The sequence below is a fragment of the Clinocottus analis genome, unplaced genomic scaffold, assembly GCF_023055335.1.
Source record: "Clinocottus analis isolate CAN_PGR_092001 unplaced genomic scaffold, fCliAna1.0.p SCAF_7, whole genome shotgun sequence".
Lineage (NCBI taxonomy): Eukaryota > Metazoa > Chordata > Actinopteri > Perciformes > Cottidae > Clinocottus > Clinocottus analis.
Window position 1 is genome coordinate 3,686,023 of NW_027176229.1, and position 20,356 is coordinate 3,706,378.

At 45.2% G+C, this 20,356-nt stretch overlaps 1 protein-coding gene across 1 annotated transcript in view; it reads left to right on the plus strand.

Annotated features, from left to right (window-relative positions):
- The window catches only part of arid3c (AT rich interactive domain 3C (BRIGHT-like)), a 69,294-nt gene extending 68,906 nt beyond the window's left edge, over positions 1 to 388 (plus strand). Inside the window, exon 8 of the mRNA XM_068566658.1 lies at positions 213 to 388. Within this exon, the coding sequence (XP_068422759.1) occupies positions 213 to 388 (176 nt within the window). The remainder of the gene's footprint in view (positions 1 to 212) is intronic.
- Positions 389 to 20,356: the final 19,968 nt, after the last annotated feature.

Consider the following 20,356-nt stretch of genomic DNA (forward strand, 5'->3'; position numbering starts at 1 on the left):
AGAAACAATGCAAAATCAAAATCACAAACTTTGCAATCTTTCCGTATTTGCGGCAAGTTTTCACCGTTGTACTCGTTTTGGATTTGGTTTTTTTTTTGAAGTCACAGCAAGTTTCTCTTAAAAATGGCCACGGCCGTGCGTTTTCCCTCCTCGTCCTCCGTACCGGCCCTTTAAGAAGTGGTCCTGACTAACACTTGACGTCTGCTCCTCAGGCGTCCTGTTCGCTCGGCAGTCGGCCATAGCCGCCATGACGGGACACCGCGGGAGACACAGCAACTGTCCGCCTCAGGGAAAGACCAGTCCCACACAGTTCCAGCCCTCCTGCTCCTCCTCCTCTTCCACGTCATCCTCTTCCTCACTCCACGGACACAGAAACTCCTCCCCCTGAGTTTCCTGTCTCCCGCCCCCCCCCCCCCCCCCCTCCCCCCCCACCTCTTCCCCTCCCTCCTCCATTCTCTTCTCAAAGACACCAAGCAGTTGGAGACGTAGTCATCAGAGGAAGCCACATTCGAGTTGTTTTTGAAGGTGGTTTTCTCTCCGGCCACTCCATCAGATTCCTCATAAGGTTGCAGGCCGGGAATCTTACAGCCCCTCCATACCCCCCTTCCCACCCCTCCTTGCCCCCCCCCCCCTCTCTTCCTGCTCAGCGTGTTTCGAAGACATTTAACCCCTGTGCGTCATCCGAACACTTCAAAAGCCCGGCCGCCCGGCAGCTCAAGGTGCGACCCGGACGAAGCCAAAGGGGAGACTCCCTCTCGCGCGCCGTTTCAATCAAAAGACAAGGCGGCTGAGCACAAGCCTTCAGCGGGAAACGCCGTCTCCACGACGGACCTCAGAAACTCTTGCAGCCGATACCAAAGAAGGGAAGCGATCTGTCCGGGCTCCACACATCCAGCATTTGGCTTTAGTGATCAAACCTGAAGATTGTAGCGAGATCATAGTGGAAGTCATCATGAATTATGTAGAAACACCGCGGTCTCATGTCCAATTAGACAGCTGCTCAATACCGTCTCATGCAGCTGGCTAGAAAGAGCATGTGCACTTTACTTTGGGAGTAAAGAGTCTTAATAGTGGATTTCTTTCCCGACAAAGTCAGCTCAGTCCACAGACAATCAGCAACTCGATAGCTCGCTCGCTAGCCGGCAGGCCAAAGGAACCCAGCAGACACACAGCTCTGTCCGCTGGGGGCAAACTAATACTGGCCCCCAGGGGCCACAATGGGCTGTCAGTCAGCAAGCGTTACACTGGAATATCACAGCGATTGTAAAGATTTAAGTAAGCTCAAGTACGCATGATATGAACCATCATATTTACTTCGTCTCACTCCCAACCAATCAAATCCAGCTCTGCACGGATCAAACAAACACAGGACTTTCACCCAGGAGAGAATCAATGTTATTTATTTCACCTTTTTCTCATGTAACTCATGCACTTAGCTAACGGCGCATACAGAAGTTATGTAATAACCATATTTATTTAACGTCACAAATATACTCAGCGTAACCCAAACCACGATATTTTCCTCAGCAAAAGTAAACCTTTGTTGGAAGTTTATTGTGGAAAGACACCGTCTGTAAGGAGCTCCTCTGTCATGGGTCAAACCGGCTCCTGAGGGCCACGGACCAGCTGGGAGTGAGGAGGTGTTGATTAAAGCTACATGTCAACCCAGGATGCTTTTATTTCTTCAGTGGTGCACAATACTACATATAAAATCATAACATCAGTAATAATCAAATGACTCCAAAGTATGACAACTCAGGGGCCCCATAGCCCTGAGGGGCCCCGGGGGCCTTGAGCGCTTCGACAGTTGCCAGCTCTGACCCCACGCTAAAATAACCACATTACACAGAAATTGTAGAAAACAAGGAAATACACAAATGCACAGCGACCAGTGGGCGTGTCCCTCACGGGAGCTCAACTGCTCGACCTTCCCGCGTCGGTTTGGCCGACCTTTGAACCCGCCGTTGTGACAGAAACCGTGAATAAAGTAGTGTGTGCACGTCCACCACGTCTACACGAAGACGAGGGTTCACAGCGATCACAAAATAAGCGTTTTGGGGCTTTTGGACGCGGCCAATCACAAGGGCGCGTTGATCTTACCACAGAATTAAGTATTTCTATTAGTTTATGACAAAAAAAAATGTATTTTACAAAGCAGTGGTCAAGATCTCGACATGTTTCTTCCCCTCATGACAAGGAAAGTAGACTTTCAGAGCCCCCCCCCCCCCCCCCCCCGTCCTCTCTGGTCTCCCAGAGTGCACAGGGGCAGCAGCTGGGCTTGATGTGATGGCAGGCGCCGTTGCGGTCCAGCGCTTTCCTCATCCGTTACAGTAAATATTGCGACATCGTTGCTTCAGCAACGCGGTCGGAAATGCTTCCCCCCCCGCCAAAAAGAAATAAAGAAATCCCTGCTGAGGCCGAGCGCGGTCGGGCTGCGGCGCACCGGGTTGCGTCGTCTCTTCGGAGAAATCTCCTGCAACGCACATTGAGCAACGGCAGGGCCGCAACCGCGCGGGCCACACAGCAGCGACGCGTGTTCACCGACAGGACGACGCACAAAAAAGCACAAAGCTGACGTGACGGAGCCTCGTCACAGAAACGAGGGCGACGGGACGGAGCAGAGCACTTCAACCCCCCCGGAGGCCGAAATACAGGAAGTGATACGAGAACCGCCGCCGGTCACACGCTAGTTTATATTGTTTTTCTTTTTAGTAATGCACTTGTGTCTAACATCAGAGAGCTTCTGCAGCTTTCTTTTCTTTTTCCTCTTCTTTCTTTCTCAGCTTTCGTGAATATATCGAATATTTTCTTTATCGTGAAGGGAATGGGAACCGGTTTGAAGATATCTGGGGTTTAAGTCTGTTCAAGCATTTTAATTGCAGATTTTATTTATTGTGGTTTTTTTTCTATTGGACCCTGCAAACGTCGCATTCGGCTCCACCGCATTGTTGGCGAACTCTTTTTAAGAGTCTTCTTGAATGCAGATACCTCACCAACCTACCTGTATATAGTCATAGTATCGTACGAATACAAGATATACCTCATGCATTTATTTTATGTTCTATTGTACAGCCACCTGAAAACCAATGTTTTACTTCAACAGATCACTGGACTTTTTTTTTTTTTTCTTCTTTTATTTTTTTGTTGTCATATTTTGTATGATTATACCAAAGAAGGGAATATTTTATTGACACACATCTACCTCATTTGTTATAGACTGTGCCAACAAGCATGTCCAAAAATATTGATTGCCAGTGTATTCATGGTGTTTCATATCCATGTGTCCGTGTGAACGCGCAATGCTTTGAAGTCTCGCGTGGGAAAAAGAAACAACAACAACAACAACAACAACAACAACAACAACAACAACGGATCAGACTCAAGCAACATGTTCAAAGTGCTTTTCACGTTGGTGTTGTGCCGGCGCAACAAAGCAGCCTTTTGGTGGGACGGTGTGCATGAGAGCATACACGTGCAGCGCGGAGGGAGACAGCACCTTGTAGCGACGCACAGCACACATTTCATATTTGTGAGGTCGTCACCACTCACTGGGACATGAACGTGGAGCAATTTTCTTTGCAGATTTCTCCTCTAAATATCCTCTTTCCCTAAAGACTGTGAGGTGCAGTAAGTACGTGGACATTCGGGTTGAGATTGTCCTGTCCCTACGTTGAAGGTGGAAGCTTTATGTATCGACAAAATAAATATCTTATATCTCATAGCCCAACGTATCATATCAGCTGATCAGTAACGGGAAATAACAAAGACATGGTGGAGGCGATTGAGGAACATGTTTCGTTGTGTTTCCATTCCATTGTCCAGCGCGTTTGAAGCAACGTTTCTAGGTTTCTGTCAGCCGGTGTGGAGTGCATGACCTCGGCTCCGGTGTAGGAGGAGCAGAGGTCGGGAAGAGGAAACAAAATACAGACGTTAGAATATCATTCGTTTCCATTCGGGAAGATTTTCATCCTTCTTTTGCCGTCGGCTGGTTTTGGTTCCTGTCCCGCAGACGAGCATCGGCTCGTTTCGCGGCGACAGGAAGAGCAGATCTGATGTGACGTACGTCAGAATGTCTTCTTCAAAGGCGTTTCCCACTGAGCGCTTCGACAAAACAGACCAAAATGGTTGACGGCGCTTGTGCTGTTTCCATTCAGCTTCTGTAACGCGATACCTAAAGGTACGGGCGTGGAACACGGCAGAGCTTTCTTGTTTCTTTTGTCACACTATAACATGTCCAGCTTGGTCACTCTCCATGAGAACCACATTTAGGAATCCTTTGTCAGAAATATTCCCGTGTTTATTTACAAATAAATAAAGATAGGCCAATATATTGGATTTCTTTAATCTCTCAAGGATTAATATCACTATCTACCTCATGAATTCAGTATCGCCAGAGTTCCACAGTCAGCAATGAGCTCAAGTCTTTACCGCTTTGCACCGACCGCGACTCTTCACGCCGCCGGGCCTCAAGAGTCTCCACAAACGAGTCGGCGTGCAGCTTCAAATGAATCCCTTCCTGTTCCCCAGGGGAGGAACACATTTGACGTGCTGACCTTTCATAAAAAAGCTCCAAGTTGCTGTCTTCCCCGTCCGACTTTCCACAGATTGTCCAAAGTTCTCGTTCGAAAAAAAAAAAAGACCAAAAAAAAAAGCCACGTCTGGTTCAGTGTCCCGATGTACTGGCGATGCAGCTGATGATATATCGCGTGACTGTGGTGACGTTGACGTTGTTCAAACACAATCGCGCAGCGGAGGACAATCCTCGGCCAGCGGGCCGAGCCGTCGAGGGCCGGCCGTCGCTTTGTGATTCTCATGTTTACTTGAAATGTGTTCTTTAGCAATCAGACGGCCGTGCAGCGAGACGCAGAACACTGGAACGATGACATCGCCCGCCTGGCAGATGTTTATCTGCCCTTTAGCGGAGGTGCCAAGTGGGAGAAGTATTATTTTAGGCATCCAGGGTTGTGGGAGTAAAAAGCGTCGTCCATGTTCGTAGGCAATGTTACTAGACTCAAAGTGGGAGCTCTTCCAGGCGCATGGACATGACATCTCCTGGTTTGGAACAACAAAAAGCAAAAATGTTGTTAGAAAATATCCTTTTTTTTTCGTCCCTGTCCACCGTGACAACACCCAACGACTGTGGGAAAAGACTTGAGGAGATAACATATGAACACAAGCTGCTTCTCTCACTTCACAACTCTGTGTCTCATGTCCAGATTCTGGAGGATTGTCTTCTTCACCCTGTGAAGGTCCTGGATCAGGAACCCGGACACTCAGAGGATCCACATATTGAAAATGCAAACTCATTTTGTGGTGGCCAATTTCCAATTATCAGCTGATTGTTACCAATCAGCATCATGCTGATGCTTCAAACAGAACAAACTGCAACCATGCACTTGTGTGGGTTCAGGAAAAGATGGTTTGGCTTCAAATAACTACATTGGCTCCACGACCTTCGTGGGTTGCGTCACTAAATAACAGCTCAAACGGTCTACAGCTGCTTTTGGTTTCAACGCGGGACATGAACAGCGGCCTCCTGGGGGAAAGTCCTGTCTGCCTCGAGGGCGACGTGGGCTCCTCGCATTGGTAGTGGTGACCCGCCATGTGAATCTGACCCGCATCATGAGGCCCATCAGGCCCCTCAACGGGCTGACGGCACATGAACCTCCATAAGAGGCGACTAGTGGGGATGAAGTCTTGTGATTTGTATGTATTGTTGTATGTATTTACACCTTAAAAGTTGTGAAGGACATCGCCCCCACCATACGAGTTTGTATTTTTAACCCCTCCCTCCTCCTCCCTCCCAAAAAAAAAATATATATATATATATATATTCTGAGCAAATCTGAGCAACACAAATATCCGTGAGACGACTCGCGGTCGCGATGCACCGGACGGCCCCCCAGGATCAGGGCTCGACCAGGCCAGTATACATTTTCTACTTCCTTGACCCTCACGGGACAGACTGTCTCACACCCGGACCCCCGCACAGCCCCCCCCCCCCCCCCTGTACATACTGCTGAATGATGCGGGTCGCTCAACACTTTGGGACGGCCGTCAGAAGCGCAGCGTTCTGCTCACCAAAGAGTTTTTCAAGTTGTGACCACGCTCATGTGATTTTGTATTTTGGTTTGGGGAGGGGGGGGGGGGTCATAACCAACAGCAGAGCAGACGAGCGAAAAAGAAAGTGACAGCTCTGCATGCAAAAAAAAAGAGAAAAGAATCATTTGTAATTTGTGTAATCAAATAACATGTTGTTTACTTTGTATTATGCTATGCTGGTAGTTTTTAGACACTAATCGCTTTAATAGCTGTGTATGAAGCTTTAAATGTTTCTTTTATTTCCCTTTTCGTTCATCTTGGATAAATCCAGTGCATTATGGGAATGCTGGATTGTGGTGCTCAGGGGTTCAAAATTTACAAAAAACAAAAAAAAGAGGTGAAAGAGATTTTCCCGTTTTGACTTGTAGCGTATTTAGAAATAAAAATGATGCTTTTAACTTCAGCGGAGCGCCTCCTGCGTCATTCTTTCCCCTGAAAGCTATGAAGAGCTCACAGTGAGGAGCGACAGACCTCTGCAGAGAAAAGAGTTCAGGTTGATGATGAACATATCCATCGAACATCAAAGATGTACAAATGGTTGCTTCATCCCAATAACAGAAACGTTTTGACTTCCTTCAGGCCTTCGTCTCTGGATGCAGATACTTTGGGTTTGGATTCTACCTCCACCTCGATGCAATGGAGCTGACTTAAAGTAAAACTAAAGTATGTCTTATCTTTCAGGATGAATCAGCACCTTTTCATATATATATATATATATATATATATATATATATATATATATATATATATATATATATATATATATATATATATATATACATTTTGAGGACATTTGTGGGGAGTCGTGATCTCCCATTCAGCTGGCGGAGGCAGTTTGCTTGAGCGCAGCATTAAGCAGTAAAATGGGGTAAAGATTGGTTAATTAAGGTTGAGAATCCTGATGTAATTAGGAGCAGCAAAAGATTAGTGGCTGTCGATGGCGCGGCGAGGATTCGCAGGTAATAGACTTATTATTGGAGCTGGCTGAATGTTACTTTATACCTCTGAATAAACAAAAACAAATTAGGAGCGGTCGTCCAATAATGGGTTATCTTGTCAAGGGCTGACAGGAATCCATGCCCCTATAACACAGTGTTCATTTTATGCACCACTGACAAGCACGCCGCTAATCAATAGGGCTACTATAAAAGTAGGTGAGGCATCAATCTGCGCTGAAGGTGTTGAGAGCGGACGGACAGAGGAAAGTGTCGGCTGTGTTTTTTTGTGGAGAAGAAATAATTTACTAGTTGCTCGACACATAATGAAGGCAGTGCACGGTGTGTTACGCACAGGAAGACTGACGCTGCAGGAAGAGAGCTGACTGTCCAGCAGAGTCCAGCACGGCAGGAAGTAATCAGATTACAGTAGCATGACACACACTGCATGGCTGGTTCAAACTGCGGCTGCCACGACTTCGTTCACATGATGTTTGGCCTCGCCAGGTGTCAGTACCACCATGAGGGAATACCAGTCTCGTCCAATCAGGGGAGCTTGATCAGGTTAGCTGATGCACAACACCGTTGAACTGAGCAACCCTGGGAACCCTGAGCAGAGCTCGCTTTTCTTTTTATTATTTGCCGCTCTCATTGAGCTTTCCGAACATAAAAAAAGTGGACAATAAAGCTCATGTAGGTGCCGGAAACGCGTTCAGCTTAATGGTTGTGAGGCTTCGACGCTTTAAAGGCAAATCTATGACTGCAGGGCGGCAGGAGATGATCTCTTCTGTGTTTAACTTAACAACTTGAAAAAAGAACTTAAAGTTGAACCTAAGAACTGAACTTATATAAAAGTTAAACTCTTTTAAGCCATCCTAAGCATTTAGATCGAGCAACTTCAGTTTCCCGCTCAAAGGGAAACTAGATAAAGAATCAACGTAAACTACAATAATGATGTCTGACCAGACAGTACTTCTTAAGCCGAAGGCCCAGCATCACTCTTCTCATTCGGAGGGATATTTCCTGCTGAGTAACATGTAATAGTGAGCTCACTGCAGATTCAAGTAGACACTGAAAGTTGCTTACAACTCCTTCATTAAGACAGTCTATTAAATTAAAAGGCTCATGGCCCATGACGAGAATGTACAGACCTTTTCCCATTGGACAAAAGACCCTGTAACGCCCTGTGACATTGGCTTTTGGCTTCAGGTTACGATCAGAGTTCTTTACAGGGGACAAACGACTTCTCGGCTCTTATTGGCTCCAACTACAGTGATGGAAACGTGCGTTTTGAAGTGACTATATAATGATTACAATCAAGATGGATTTGGACAGTTATTCTAATGAATTAACGTAGAACACATACAATTGATAAGCTCTCCTCCTAGCCGCTAGACTCCGTTGACAGAAACAGTCATTTTAGCTCGTTGATCGTTGTAAAACACACTTCATTCAAACTCAAACAAGATAAAAACATCTTTGTTCGTCTTCCACGGCTTCAACAATCAATCAGCAATCATGTACGTATTGCCCGGGAAATGGCTAAAGTTGTAACACGTTGGTTAACGTTGTAAAACAGCCACTGTGATGTCGTGACACGCGGTTATAGTAGGTTGAGAATAAAGATCACGGTTTGGGTTGAAACTCTGGGGTTTGATCCGTAACTTAAGCGACATGACATGACATCCTGTGACTCAGTGACGTAGCGTCACGTGACCCTGTTAGCAAAGATAATGCTCAAACTATTGGTTTTACATGGGACACGCGCTCCGGCCCCCCTGGGTGATAGTCCTATGCTTGTTTGTCCCGCCCACCACCCCTCGCTTCTCACTCTGTATGCTTCATGACCTGATTATAAGAATAATCATAAAGTCAAATTCAACTCAGACGCTAAAGATGCTAAAGAAGCTAAAGGTGCTAAAGATGCTAAAGGTGCGCTGGTAGCAACGCCCTGAGTGTGGTTTCTAGGAATTAGTTTTCGCCAAATGAAATCAATCAGCCAGTCAATGCTGTAACGGCCATGTCCCACTGACATGTATCATTGGTAATTTGTTTTGCTGCCAGGACATCAAATCATTTAAGGTCATACGTGTTTTAGCCAACACGTAATAGGCAGCTCTTTCTCATATGTGAACGTCTTTGTCAGACATCAGCTGCTGTTTTTTAATCAACCCATCAATATTGGAAACAATGAAGTACCGCCTCTCCGATCTGCTCCCTTATGCCATTGATTTTGATGGCGACCTTTGACCTGGGCAGTGGAATCCTGGCTAAATGGGACCACCTCGTCAGTCAGGGAGGGATTTGCGCCGGTGATCTGAACGAATGCTGCTCTGTTGAAACCAATTAGCTCCCGACGCGCCTTAGCCTAGCTTAGCACAACAACTGGTGGCAAGGGGGAACTGTTTACACTTTGATTCCTCTCTATATTCTGAAGGTTTTTAATGACGGTGATACAGAAATTATACTAGATTATACTCTCAAAAACATGTAACAAAAAACAAATGTAATATTAAATTCATGGAGTGAGAGAAAGAGATATCCAAAATCCTCTCTGTAAAAACATGCATGTGGGCGCCCCACTGGCTGGCTAGCTCATAGTCGTCGCTCTGCGCCGCTCTACGCCACTCTGCGCCGCTCTGCGCCGCTCTGCGCCGCTCTGCGCTCATTTGTTGGTTACAGCTTGATAACGCTTTTCCGACCAACATCGCCGACGCTAAAGCGTAGCACCTCCCCTCCGGTTCCCCTTCACGTAAACACAGCTAGCGCTGACGAACCTTTGCTGTATAGTTAGCGCTGTTAGCTGTGAGCCGCTGGCTCAGCCGTTGCCACGCTGTGGAGCCAACAGAAATCTTAAATTTCTATTTCCAATCTCAATCTTATATATAGCATTTTTCAATATACTGAAAACCTCCGATGCAAAAAATGATTGTCATGAGGAATATCTGAGGAATATCTAGTATTTAACATTTAGTGTCTGCCCTTAAAGGCCTCACAGTTTAACTATTACACCAGAGTAAACGTTTAGTCCACACCGAGAGCGGAGAGAAGACGTTTCTTCAAAATGTATTTCCTCTAATCAGTCCAAGGACACTATGAAAACATATCTAGTGAGGACATTTTCTTAAAGTCGAGAGGACTGAAGACGAAGCACAATGTCGCTTGTGAATGCTGCGACCGACAATCACAAGCCACACAATGGTGTCCCGTCAGATAATCCAGCGATACACTGAGGCCTCTCAGTGATGCAACCCCGAGGAGAAGGAAGGAGGATTCCCAACATTCCTTCTGTTTCACAGTCCAACAAAAAGCCAGAGGACTATTCATCGAGACATCGAAGCGACGCTCCCGCTGACCGGATCGGTTGCTCAGCAACAGTTGGGCAAAGCCACAGTTCACCAACGTTCGACAACGCCCCGATTCCTCAGGTCGGGTTTCTGTCGGCGCTCCGGGTGGAGCGTGGAGACAAGTCTGAGATCAGCTGATTGGAGCAGGCGCTTCAAAGGCTCGTTCACTTTTTATCCGTTCGGATTTCTAAAATATAGGAGTTGACTTTGTCGCTGCGACCTGTGTGAGATCATGTGACTGTTGCAGGCTCAGGAGAAATAGTTGATTTTATCAGGAAAAAGAGTAAGAAACAGACTCCATGAAAAGTGCATAACAATAACCATAGACTTAGAAAACAATACAAATAAAATTAAAACAATAAATATCGTGCAACAATAAATAAATATTCACACATCTTCTCTTCCCTCCTACTCTCTTGCCCCCATCTCTTGTTTTAAAATTTGACTCTACATATACTGTACATATGTATTTCTATGGATATTTGTGGAGATTATTTGTGTTTTTATTACTATCTAACCTCATTTGACAACCCTCACTCACCCATTACCGGAGCACACATAAGATTAACACACACACACACACACACCCACACCTACCTATATATGTGTTTTGTACTTACTTCTTTACACCATAAAAAAATGCAATAATGTAATTATAAAAACAAAAACCAACAGCAACATGAATACATTCGCTACAACATGAGGTGCTGCACCCTTTCACGTGTTTTGAGCTGGAAAACTAAACTAATAAATGTTCTGTGACGAAACAAATCAATGCAGATTTTAATATTGACATTTCTGGATGAATAAAAAAAACGAATCTGCATTTTAACAGGATGAAAATGTCTCTCGGGGCATCGACTGCTCAACGTCAGCTCTGAAGGCCGGCGCTCCGCTGCATCGTCAAGTCTCAGACTCCTTCAAACGACTCCTCATATCAGCACTATATTTAACATTCTTATTTCCTGCTTTGCATTACAAATATAAAAAAGCGAGCCCTCACCGCACCCTCAAGGTGATTGTTCGAGGACGAGGACGGCGCTCTTGAGTGCAGAGCTGGATCCGGTGTGCACAAATGCGTCTATCGGACTGAGGGATATGGAACATTTAATATGTAAATATAGCAAGAGAATAAAAAGAAAACACACAAAGAGGCACATGGGCCTGATACCGACGACTGATCTGTTGACAGCCTGACAAACACAGCTGTGGGTCTGCTTTGCCTGACAAATAAATGGAGTCGCAGCCCGGTCATGGTTGCTGCTCCTCTACAGCACTACAACAGACACGAGGGGAGAGGACAAACAGTCGTCTCAATCAGCGCTCCGTGTCTCTGCCGGGTCCGTGGTCCACCGAGCCGGCTGAGCCCAAACGCCGTCCACAGCATCGACGACTGTGTTCAGGCCCGGTGAGCAGAATGAAGACAGAAATAATGAACTTGTGATGGATGCTGATGCTGCACGGCAGCGCTTCACTGACCTCCGCTGGTTGAACGTCTGTTGCGTTCTCTGCGACCCCGTTGTCCCCTCCTCGCTCCGTCTGGGGGGGGGGGGTCGACGCAGCGGCCCACATCGATCTCCGAGAGCCAATAGAAGCTCTCGCCCTCAAACCGACCAAACTGCATCTTCCACCGGCTCAGGGCGAGGCTGGCGTTGGCACCTTCTCACAGATAATTCAGATCACGCTCAAAATGTGTCAGAAGAGACTCAAGACATTGATGAAGCATCATTGAGAAGGTTTTAAGGATTCGTTGAACGCCGTTGAGTCGGAGCATCGGCGATGTGCGATCCTTCGCCATAAACGAATAAACTAATGTCACTCAACTCCACATGATCAGATCCTTTGCAGACTGCACATGTGTGGTGAGACTCCATGTGCAGTGATGACGACATGTGCAGTGAGAGTCATAGCGCCACCTAATGGGATGGCGCCGTGACTGTATTTAGGGTTAGGGTAATTAGCAACAGGAAGTCAAATGTTCTATAAAATGTGCTCGATAGCAGCCACTATAAATATTGTTCTAACCTATACCATAAGGTGGCCATTTTGAGTTCTGTTTGATTTTTTTTCGTAACTTTTGTTCCATTTCTAGGCCAAATTGCCATGGTTTCCCAGTAGGTGGCGCTCTGTCTGTGAGTCATTGGCATGTACAAGTCTTCAGGCCATGACTCTCATGAAGCATGGTCACTTTGGGACAGTTTTGACAAAGTAGGGTTGAGTTACAGTTTGCTGTATGATCAAGAACCAGATGAATGGCTGCCACTTCACTTCCACAGCGTTGCATGAAGCTTTTGAGAACTTTTAATCACAGAGGTCTTTACATCGTACTGACCACATTTGAAGTGGATCTGATCAATTCCCTAGAGGAGTTCCTCATCTAAACACCCGGGTCCAGCACCTCAAACATGTGTTGTCATTAAATCCACCACCAAGCAAAACACTCAACATGTCACTAAACTTCTCTGGCTTCAGCCCGGCTTCCACTGAGCTGTACACTGACCAATCACAGCGCAGGGTAATGGTCACGTGGGCCCTGTGACCAATCACACGTCCAGACACTCTAGAAGACTGTTTCATGCATTTTAACCAGGCTGCAGAGCAAGTGAAATGTGATTGGATAAAAAAGAAGCCGTACCAGAGGCCTGACGGAGGAGAAGAACAGAGGAAGACGGAAAATAAGCTTATGGGGAAAAATAATTATAATACATGTAATGTATTTGTGAAAAACAATTACATCATAAAATAGCTATAACTTTTAATTCTTAAAATAAATAAATAATAAATAGCTGTAACTTTGTGATGAATTTGTAATTTTTGATTTTGGTCTACACAAAATTGAATCTGCGACTACAATAATGTGTACTAGTGATGATAACCTCCTTTAGGACAACAACCTCCATGGACCTGACGGCCAGCCGGGCACCAGCATGACCTGAAGCTGCCCTGGTGAAACCCGGGGAGACCGAAGCGAAGAAGAAGAACACCTCCTGTCTTTATGAATATGCATGTCGCCTCTCTTGAATATCTGCCGTATATTAATCCAAGCTTTTCTCCCCACGACTCTTCCAGCGGCCTTCTTGTACTGAACCAGTGTGGCATGCTGGGTAAACTGAGACGCAGTGGAGGGAGGAAACTACACAAAGACACGAGGGAGCGGGAGGAGGGGGTGTATTTATTAATTTATTATCATCATTTGATGTTTTTCATATCCATATTTATGTAGTGTGTTTTGCTATAATAAAAAGAAGTCTTGCAATCTGCACTTTGATTAAAGCTTTAATATTTCTTATCAGAATTCAAATACAAGCTCTACACATAATATTAATAATAATAATAACGGTGACATGAGAATGACAATAAGTAACTAACTGTACAGCTGATGCACTCGGAGGTCAAAGGTCACAATAGCAAGTGAACAGAAACACATGATGTCTGTATGAGCAGCATGGACCATGAAGCTCAGGCTGTCCAGCTGCTGTCTGGTGACCAGGACAGATGTGCAGCTTCATACAGCTGTGAAGCATCTTCTTTGCCTGAGGCCGGGGCCGAACCCTGTCCATGCATTATACATTCCTGTATGTTGTGTTGGTTAATTAATCACTATGAATTACTTGCTTCAATCATGTTATTTATGAGCCAAATTATGCTTATTTTAATTAAACAATGTTATTGGGGTTACCATCAGAAATGGTGCTGTCGGTTTCACCCACTTCTTTCAATTCACACTGTTTACATGTCATCAAGTAAAGGCAGTGGTGGGATTTAAGACTGCTATGGGTCAGTGAGTAAAACACCTCATTAGCATAGAGCAGGGGTGTCAAACTCATTTTAGTGAAGCGGCCACATGCTGCCCGTTCTGATCTCAAGTGGGCCGGACCAGGAAAATCACAGCATAATAACGCGTAATTAACGACAATGTTCCTCTATGTTTTAATCATTGGTGAAGGTGTTTAGACGATAAACTCTATTTTAAGGTCTTTTAATAATTACCTAGAAACATAAAGACCAAACATTCAGACATCAGCCCTCTGTTTATCTGCCTGGCTCTCCTCTGCAGAGTCCCTCGCTCTGTGACACGTTTGTGACGCCACTTTCAGGACGTGATCCATGTTTAACGACTTCCAACACAATAATATCAGTGCTCACATCAATTGCGACTGTGGATCAATGGTTTGCATGTCCGTCTTATAAGCAGAGGATCAGAGGTTTGAATCCCAGCTCTGCTAATTTTGGTCAAAAATTCTTCTGTTGGACTGGACCCCCTGACGGGCCGGATCTGGCCCGAGGGCCGTATGTTTGACACCCCTGGTTTAGTGAATACAGAACCAGTTGTGAGAAAAGAGCTAGAGCACCCCCTGGTGGCCAGAGCTGCCAAAAGGCACGTTGACTCCTGTTTGGTGCCGAGTCCGTGTGGAGTTTCTATGGACACTAGTTTTGTAGAGCAGAGCGTGTGTTCGTCTTTTTAAAGAAGACCTTAATGTCCAGTGTGTGAGTTTCATGGAAACAGACACCTTTGAATGTGAAATCAACAGAGGTCAAACTACGAGAGGTTTGAGTTTGAAGAGGACATTGTGCTCGTTCAAAGATTTCAAAATCCTCAGTCGAGTGGATCTGGAAACCTGTAATGATGTAAGGGCTTCTTTGGACATGCAGCTAAAGCTGAGGTTTCCCAATCAGCCGTGAAGATGTTTGCATAATCTGTGGCGGATCTCTTCAAAGCTCTGCCTTTAACCTGCAGGACATTTTCTCTAATAAATTAAAAATAAGTTTTTGGTCAAATAGATTTCCAGCACTTGTATTAACTCTTTATCTGGTCTTTTTTGTTTCTGAAACACGAGTTTTATGGCTTAGATTGGATATTCTTTTATTAGTTCTGCATTGGGGAAATGTAATTACCATTTTGAAGTGTATTAATATTGCACAGGTATAGTTATTAACAACTAATAATATTACTGCTTCTTCCTATCTCACTATTCTCAGCTCCCGATATGCAGAATATACATGTCAACTGAGGCAAAACATTACTTACTCAAGATTGTTCAAATCGGTATCCACCGGGAACCGAACCGCCAACAACCGGGTTTAGTATGGAGCCAAATTCAGGGCAAATGTTTTGGACTTTCTGTGGGACACACCGGGTCCTCCTAGCGCGTAAACAGGTGTCCCACGTTGATGACGTGTTGCAGTCATCAGTAGCACGCGTGATGTCATGTTTCTGGTAGAAATGATTGATTTTCTCTCACACTCTCTGGAACTGACAACCCTCCCACAACAACCGTCTCTGCACCGGTCCGTCACAACATTCACATCCCTCTCTCCCTCCTCTCTGGCCTCGTCTGTCCCTTCCTTCAACTGACTCCTTCTCTCTCATGCATCCTAACTCTGCCACAGACATTCTCCTCTCTACTGTGTCTGCCTCTCTTGAGTCTCTCTGTCCTCTCACGACACGAAAGGTCCGCAAGTCCTCTCCGGCTCCGTGGCTGTCTGACTCGGTGAGAGACACTGTGCGAGCGTCGGAAAGAAAATGGCGGAAATCCAAACATGCTGATGACCCGCTCACCTCTCGCTCTCCTCTTTTTCTTCCTCCATCTCTGCAGCCAAAAACCTGTTCTACCAATCCAGAATTGAATCCTCTTTTTCTCACCCCAAAATACTCTTCTCCATCTTCTCCAACCTCCTTGAGCCCCCTCCACCCCCCACTTGTCTCCCTCCTCCCTCCACCCAGCCACTTTGTTGACTACTTTACAAAAAGATAGATAGCATACGCTGCTCATTTACTAATCTATCTTCTTCTACAACTTCACCTCCATTAACTTCATATTCTTCCCCTTTGCTTTCCTCTTTCACCCCCTTTTCTCCCAATCAAGTTCTTACCTTGGTAACCTCTGCCCGTCCAACCCTCTTCCTCCTTGACCCTTTCCCATCTCACGTTCACCAGTCTATTGCTCCTGACCGTCCCTTTCTCACCCATCTTATCAACACGTCACATCAACACGTTTATATTCAACGCTAGCTTAAGTTACTTTAGCAAGGTGCGCTAACATGTTGTGGAGAAGTGAAATGTCAGTAATTGGTATTAATGTTAGTGAAAGCGGCTAACTTCAGCTCCGGAGGTAACGGGAATTAAAACTATTTTGTTCATTTTGGTGTTGCCAATTAAAAAAATGAGAACATGCTAACGTTTGTGTTTCTGACAGTCCTTTAGCAAAGCTGCAGTCGCGTCACACGCTGAGTGTAAATCCACACAGTCCAAATGGTACTGCCTCTGCTTAGAATATGTAGTAAGGGTCAAGGAGATTAGAAACCAGGTAACGTTAGCCTAATGTCTTCTTCAAGAGGTCCCTCAGGAAAACCAGAGACAGAGAGAGAGAGAGAGAGAGACAGAGAGAGAGAATCTGGGACTCTTAACGTGCATCACTGTTTGACAGCAAATCTCCCAGAGAGCCACATGAAAGCAAGGATGTAAGAGACTGAGGTTTCAACTACCACCTCACCACATCTGGATGATATTACCTGTGAAGGACAGCATATCTCCTGCAGATAGACACACACACTGTAACACGTAATGTATCAGTTACATACATCAGTGTTTCCTCGTCATTCACTCAGTCATGGTGGCCCTGCTGGGCCTTGATTTACAGCAACGTGGCAATGCCCTTATGGTGCCCTCTGTAAAGCTGATGTATCCTGATTTGTCAGCAGTAATTCTGTCACTCAAACTGCTCTATAGGAGCACTGCTCGAACATTAAGTGGAGGTGCCTTTAAGTGAATATGTCTAAAAGCAGTCGGCCTCTAGGGAATCTGATATTTTCTCCCCTGAGACAGTTTCCAAAAGCCAAACCGAGTACTGATCCTATAAAAATGCTTTCTTATACTACTTACTGTACACAACCGCTTAAAGTTATTGTACTATGTGCACGAAATGTCACTTCTTAAATGTGGTGACGTTCGTTTACCAACATGAGTTGTAGCCTTGTCCACATTTTGTATGACTTCATATACTATTGTATGAGTTTGGTTGTTTTTTTTCAATGCAATGATTACTTTTGTGAACCCCAAACTCTGGCCACTCTCACCAGTAAGAGAACTGGTGCTGGTGCCTTTGCACGCAGCCGGTGAACGGTGCTAAATTGTTCCCTCCTCTCAAAATCTGTAATCTCCTTCATGGCGACTCGATCCCACCAGTCACGCCTGGGACTCCTCATCCACAGCTCCCTTGTGGGGCGAGGTGGCAGTGAAAGGAGTTGTTGGGAGGAATGAATTCCCAAACTGTCTGATCCGTATTGACAGAGCTATCTGATAAACTAGATCAAACACATCCGAGACACATGCTCATAAACTGATCTTCTGATGTTTTAATGGCAACCTCTCTGGTAAACTGACGAAAAGCACTCTTGCAACATCATTTCAGCTTTATTTTCCTTAATTTTCTTTACGCAACTGCAGCCTTCAAACAGCTGGGTGGGATTGTCTCTACAGTCGGCATCACAGCCTGAACTGATTCTTGTAACCGACAAACGCGTGCTAACTGTGCAAGTGATGCGATTAAAACACCGTACAGAACCCGAGAAAACGTATAAATAAAACAATTTAAAATTTTTTAAAAAAAAAGACCAAATCCGCTCCATAAGATTGTCTGACTTGCAGCACACGTGTTCATCCAGCAGAGCTGCGTTGAGGACGGCGGCCAGCGGGAACAGGGCTCCCAGAGGAGGAGCTCCCGCAGCGGCCTAACAAGCCTCCAGCCACCGCGCAGAGGGCAGCAGCGAGCGCCTCCCTCCAACAATAATTGGGATCTTGCCTCTGGCTGCCAGTCAGCACCATGCCAGGCATAATAAAGGCGTGCTGCTTCTGTCTTTTGAAGAACCTATTACAGTTGTGAAAAGGCTTTGTTGTTGTTGTTGTTGTTGCTGTTGAAATCAAGGGCGTTTTGGTCGATCAAAAGCCCGTCTTCAAGAGTTGGACTTGGCGAAAGGGTTCGGGTTAAAACTGGGATCAGGCCGAGGTTAAAGAAAGGGTTGTGTGTCCTCATGGATGGAAGCACAAATACTATCACAATGCAAACAATATCTATGTGAATGAGTGTGGCAGGTTACACTTTAGATCAAATCATTTTGATTTCTAGAGAATATTGTGATGTTGTTATGAGGGACGCGCAGATCCAAGACTGATAAGGACAATGCCTCTGGGTGGGTATTGTTTACGGTGGGACTGATCTATGAAATACTCTATGTTTATGTCCACGCAGCTGAGGGAGCCGACAACAAACATGTCAGTTTGTAGGTATTTCCCGCTCGCGACGCCAACAAGTCGCACGGCTGCTTGCGGTTCCTGCAAAGACAATGTTTCAGCCAGCGTGAGCAAGAACAAGCATCACGCTGGAGAAACGAACACAGATGCTGGATCTCCATTATTCATGTCAATAATAAATAACAACGTGTGATCCCAGTCACTTCCACACAGCGAGGCATACAACCTATTAAATAAACACGAGCGTGGGACCGGTACTCAGCATCGACTGCTATACAACAACCACGGCTTCTGGTAGTTAGACGACTACTTACAGCATTATCTGACAATATTATACAGATTTTGTTCCAAAATGGTCAATATTCCCATGGATATTATACATAAATAATTGGCATGGACCTCTAGCAGAAAACAAATTGAAAACTGGACAGGACATGTTTCTTCCTCTTTCCACCACCCTGAACCACACTGCACTAACTCACGGCCACTGGTGTGTGAATTAATGTAAAGTGCTGTGGAACAACACTATTTCAATGAAGTCCCTTTAAAGGTGACGGGCACATGCACAATGTGCAGCGGTCACAGCGCTCAACTCATTGCCGCCGCTGGGACCTCGAGCCGCTAAAGCCGGCCAATCACATCTTTACGGGCAAACTGTGCTTTGTATTGGTCTCGCCCTGCTGTTTGACAGCCAGCAAACAAACACCTGAGGATGGCTCCGCCCTTAACTCAACCTCAGTCCTCGCAGAGTCCATGTCTGATGGTGCAACCTGATTTCCCAAGAGGACTTTTGCCCCATTTTGCCTGACGCTTTCCCCGTGTTTCCTGCCCCGCGGTGGCCTGAGCCGGCCCTCTGGTTGTCATCTGGCCTGACATGTTGAGTGGACAATGATTAATTTGGCCGTGTGGCCCCTGACCATATCACAAAGATCAAAAACAGCACTTCCCCACAGTTGACAGCAGGGATATTATTGTTACATTTTGAGAAAAAGCAATGAAAGAGCTGAGAATCAGGTTTGCAAGATCCAGATTCCAGATATTTAAACTTGCAATAAAGCATTTAGGCAGCGTGGTGCTTGCATGGGTGATGTGCTCGCTGAGGAAACAGGATTCTGCCGCAGATATGTTCATTCTGCATTTGTGAACTCCAACAAATGTTCATGTCAACATTTCTCTATACCTTTTCAGTGGTTTGGTGTTTTGACGCTTGTGGCGCTTTTGTTTCTAAACAACACTCTCTGATTGGTTCAGGTTCAAGCAACAAAACTACTTGGCAAGGTTTAGTAAAAGATACAAAAATATGTACATTACCTTTAGTTTCACACGAGACATCGGTCACCTGAGTGAAAGTCACGTGTTGTAGAAACATCATGGACTTTGCTGAGAAATTAGATATAGAACACCAATATATATATATATATATATACATATATATATATATATATATATATACATATATATATATATATATATACATATATATATATATATATATATATACATATATATATATATATATTACACACACACACTGGGAGAAACAACAAGGAGTCAAGAGGACATATGCGGTACATCACACGGGTCACGTGATGAACTCACGGAGGTGTAATACAGTTTATTTTGAAAATATTTGCTGTTTTTCTGAATTATTGAGATACCTCAAGTCCCCAAAGGAAGCTGTCATTTCCTCGAAATGGAGCTCTTGAACTCATAGATTCAGA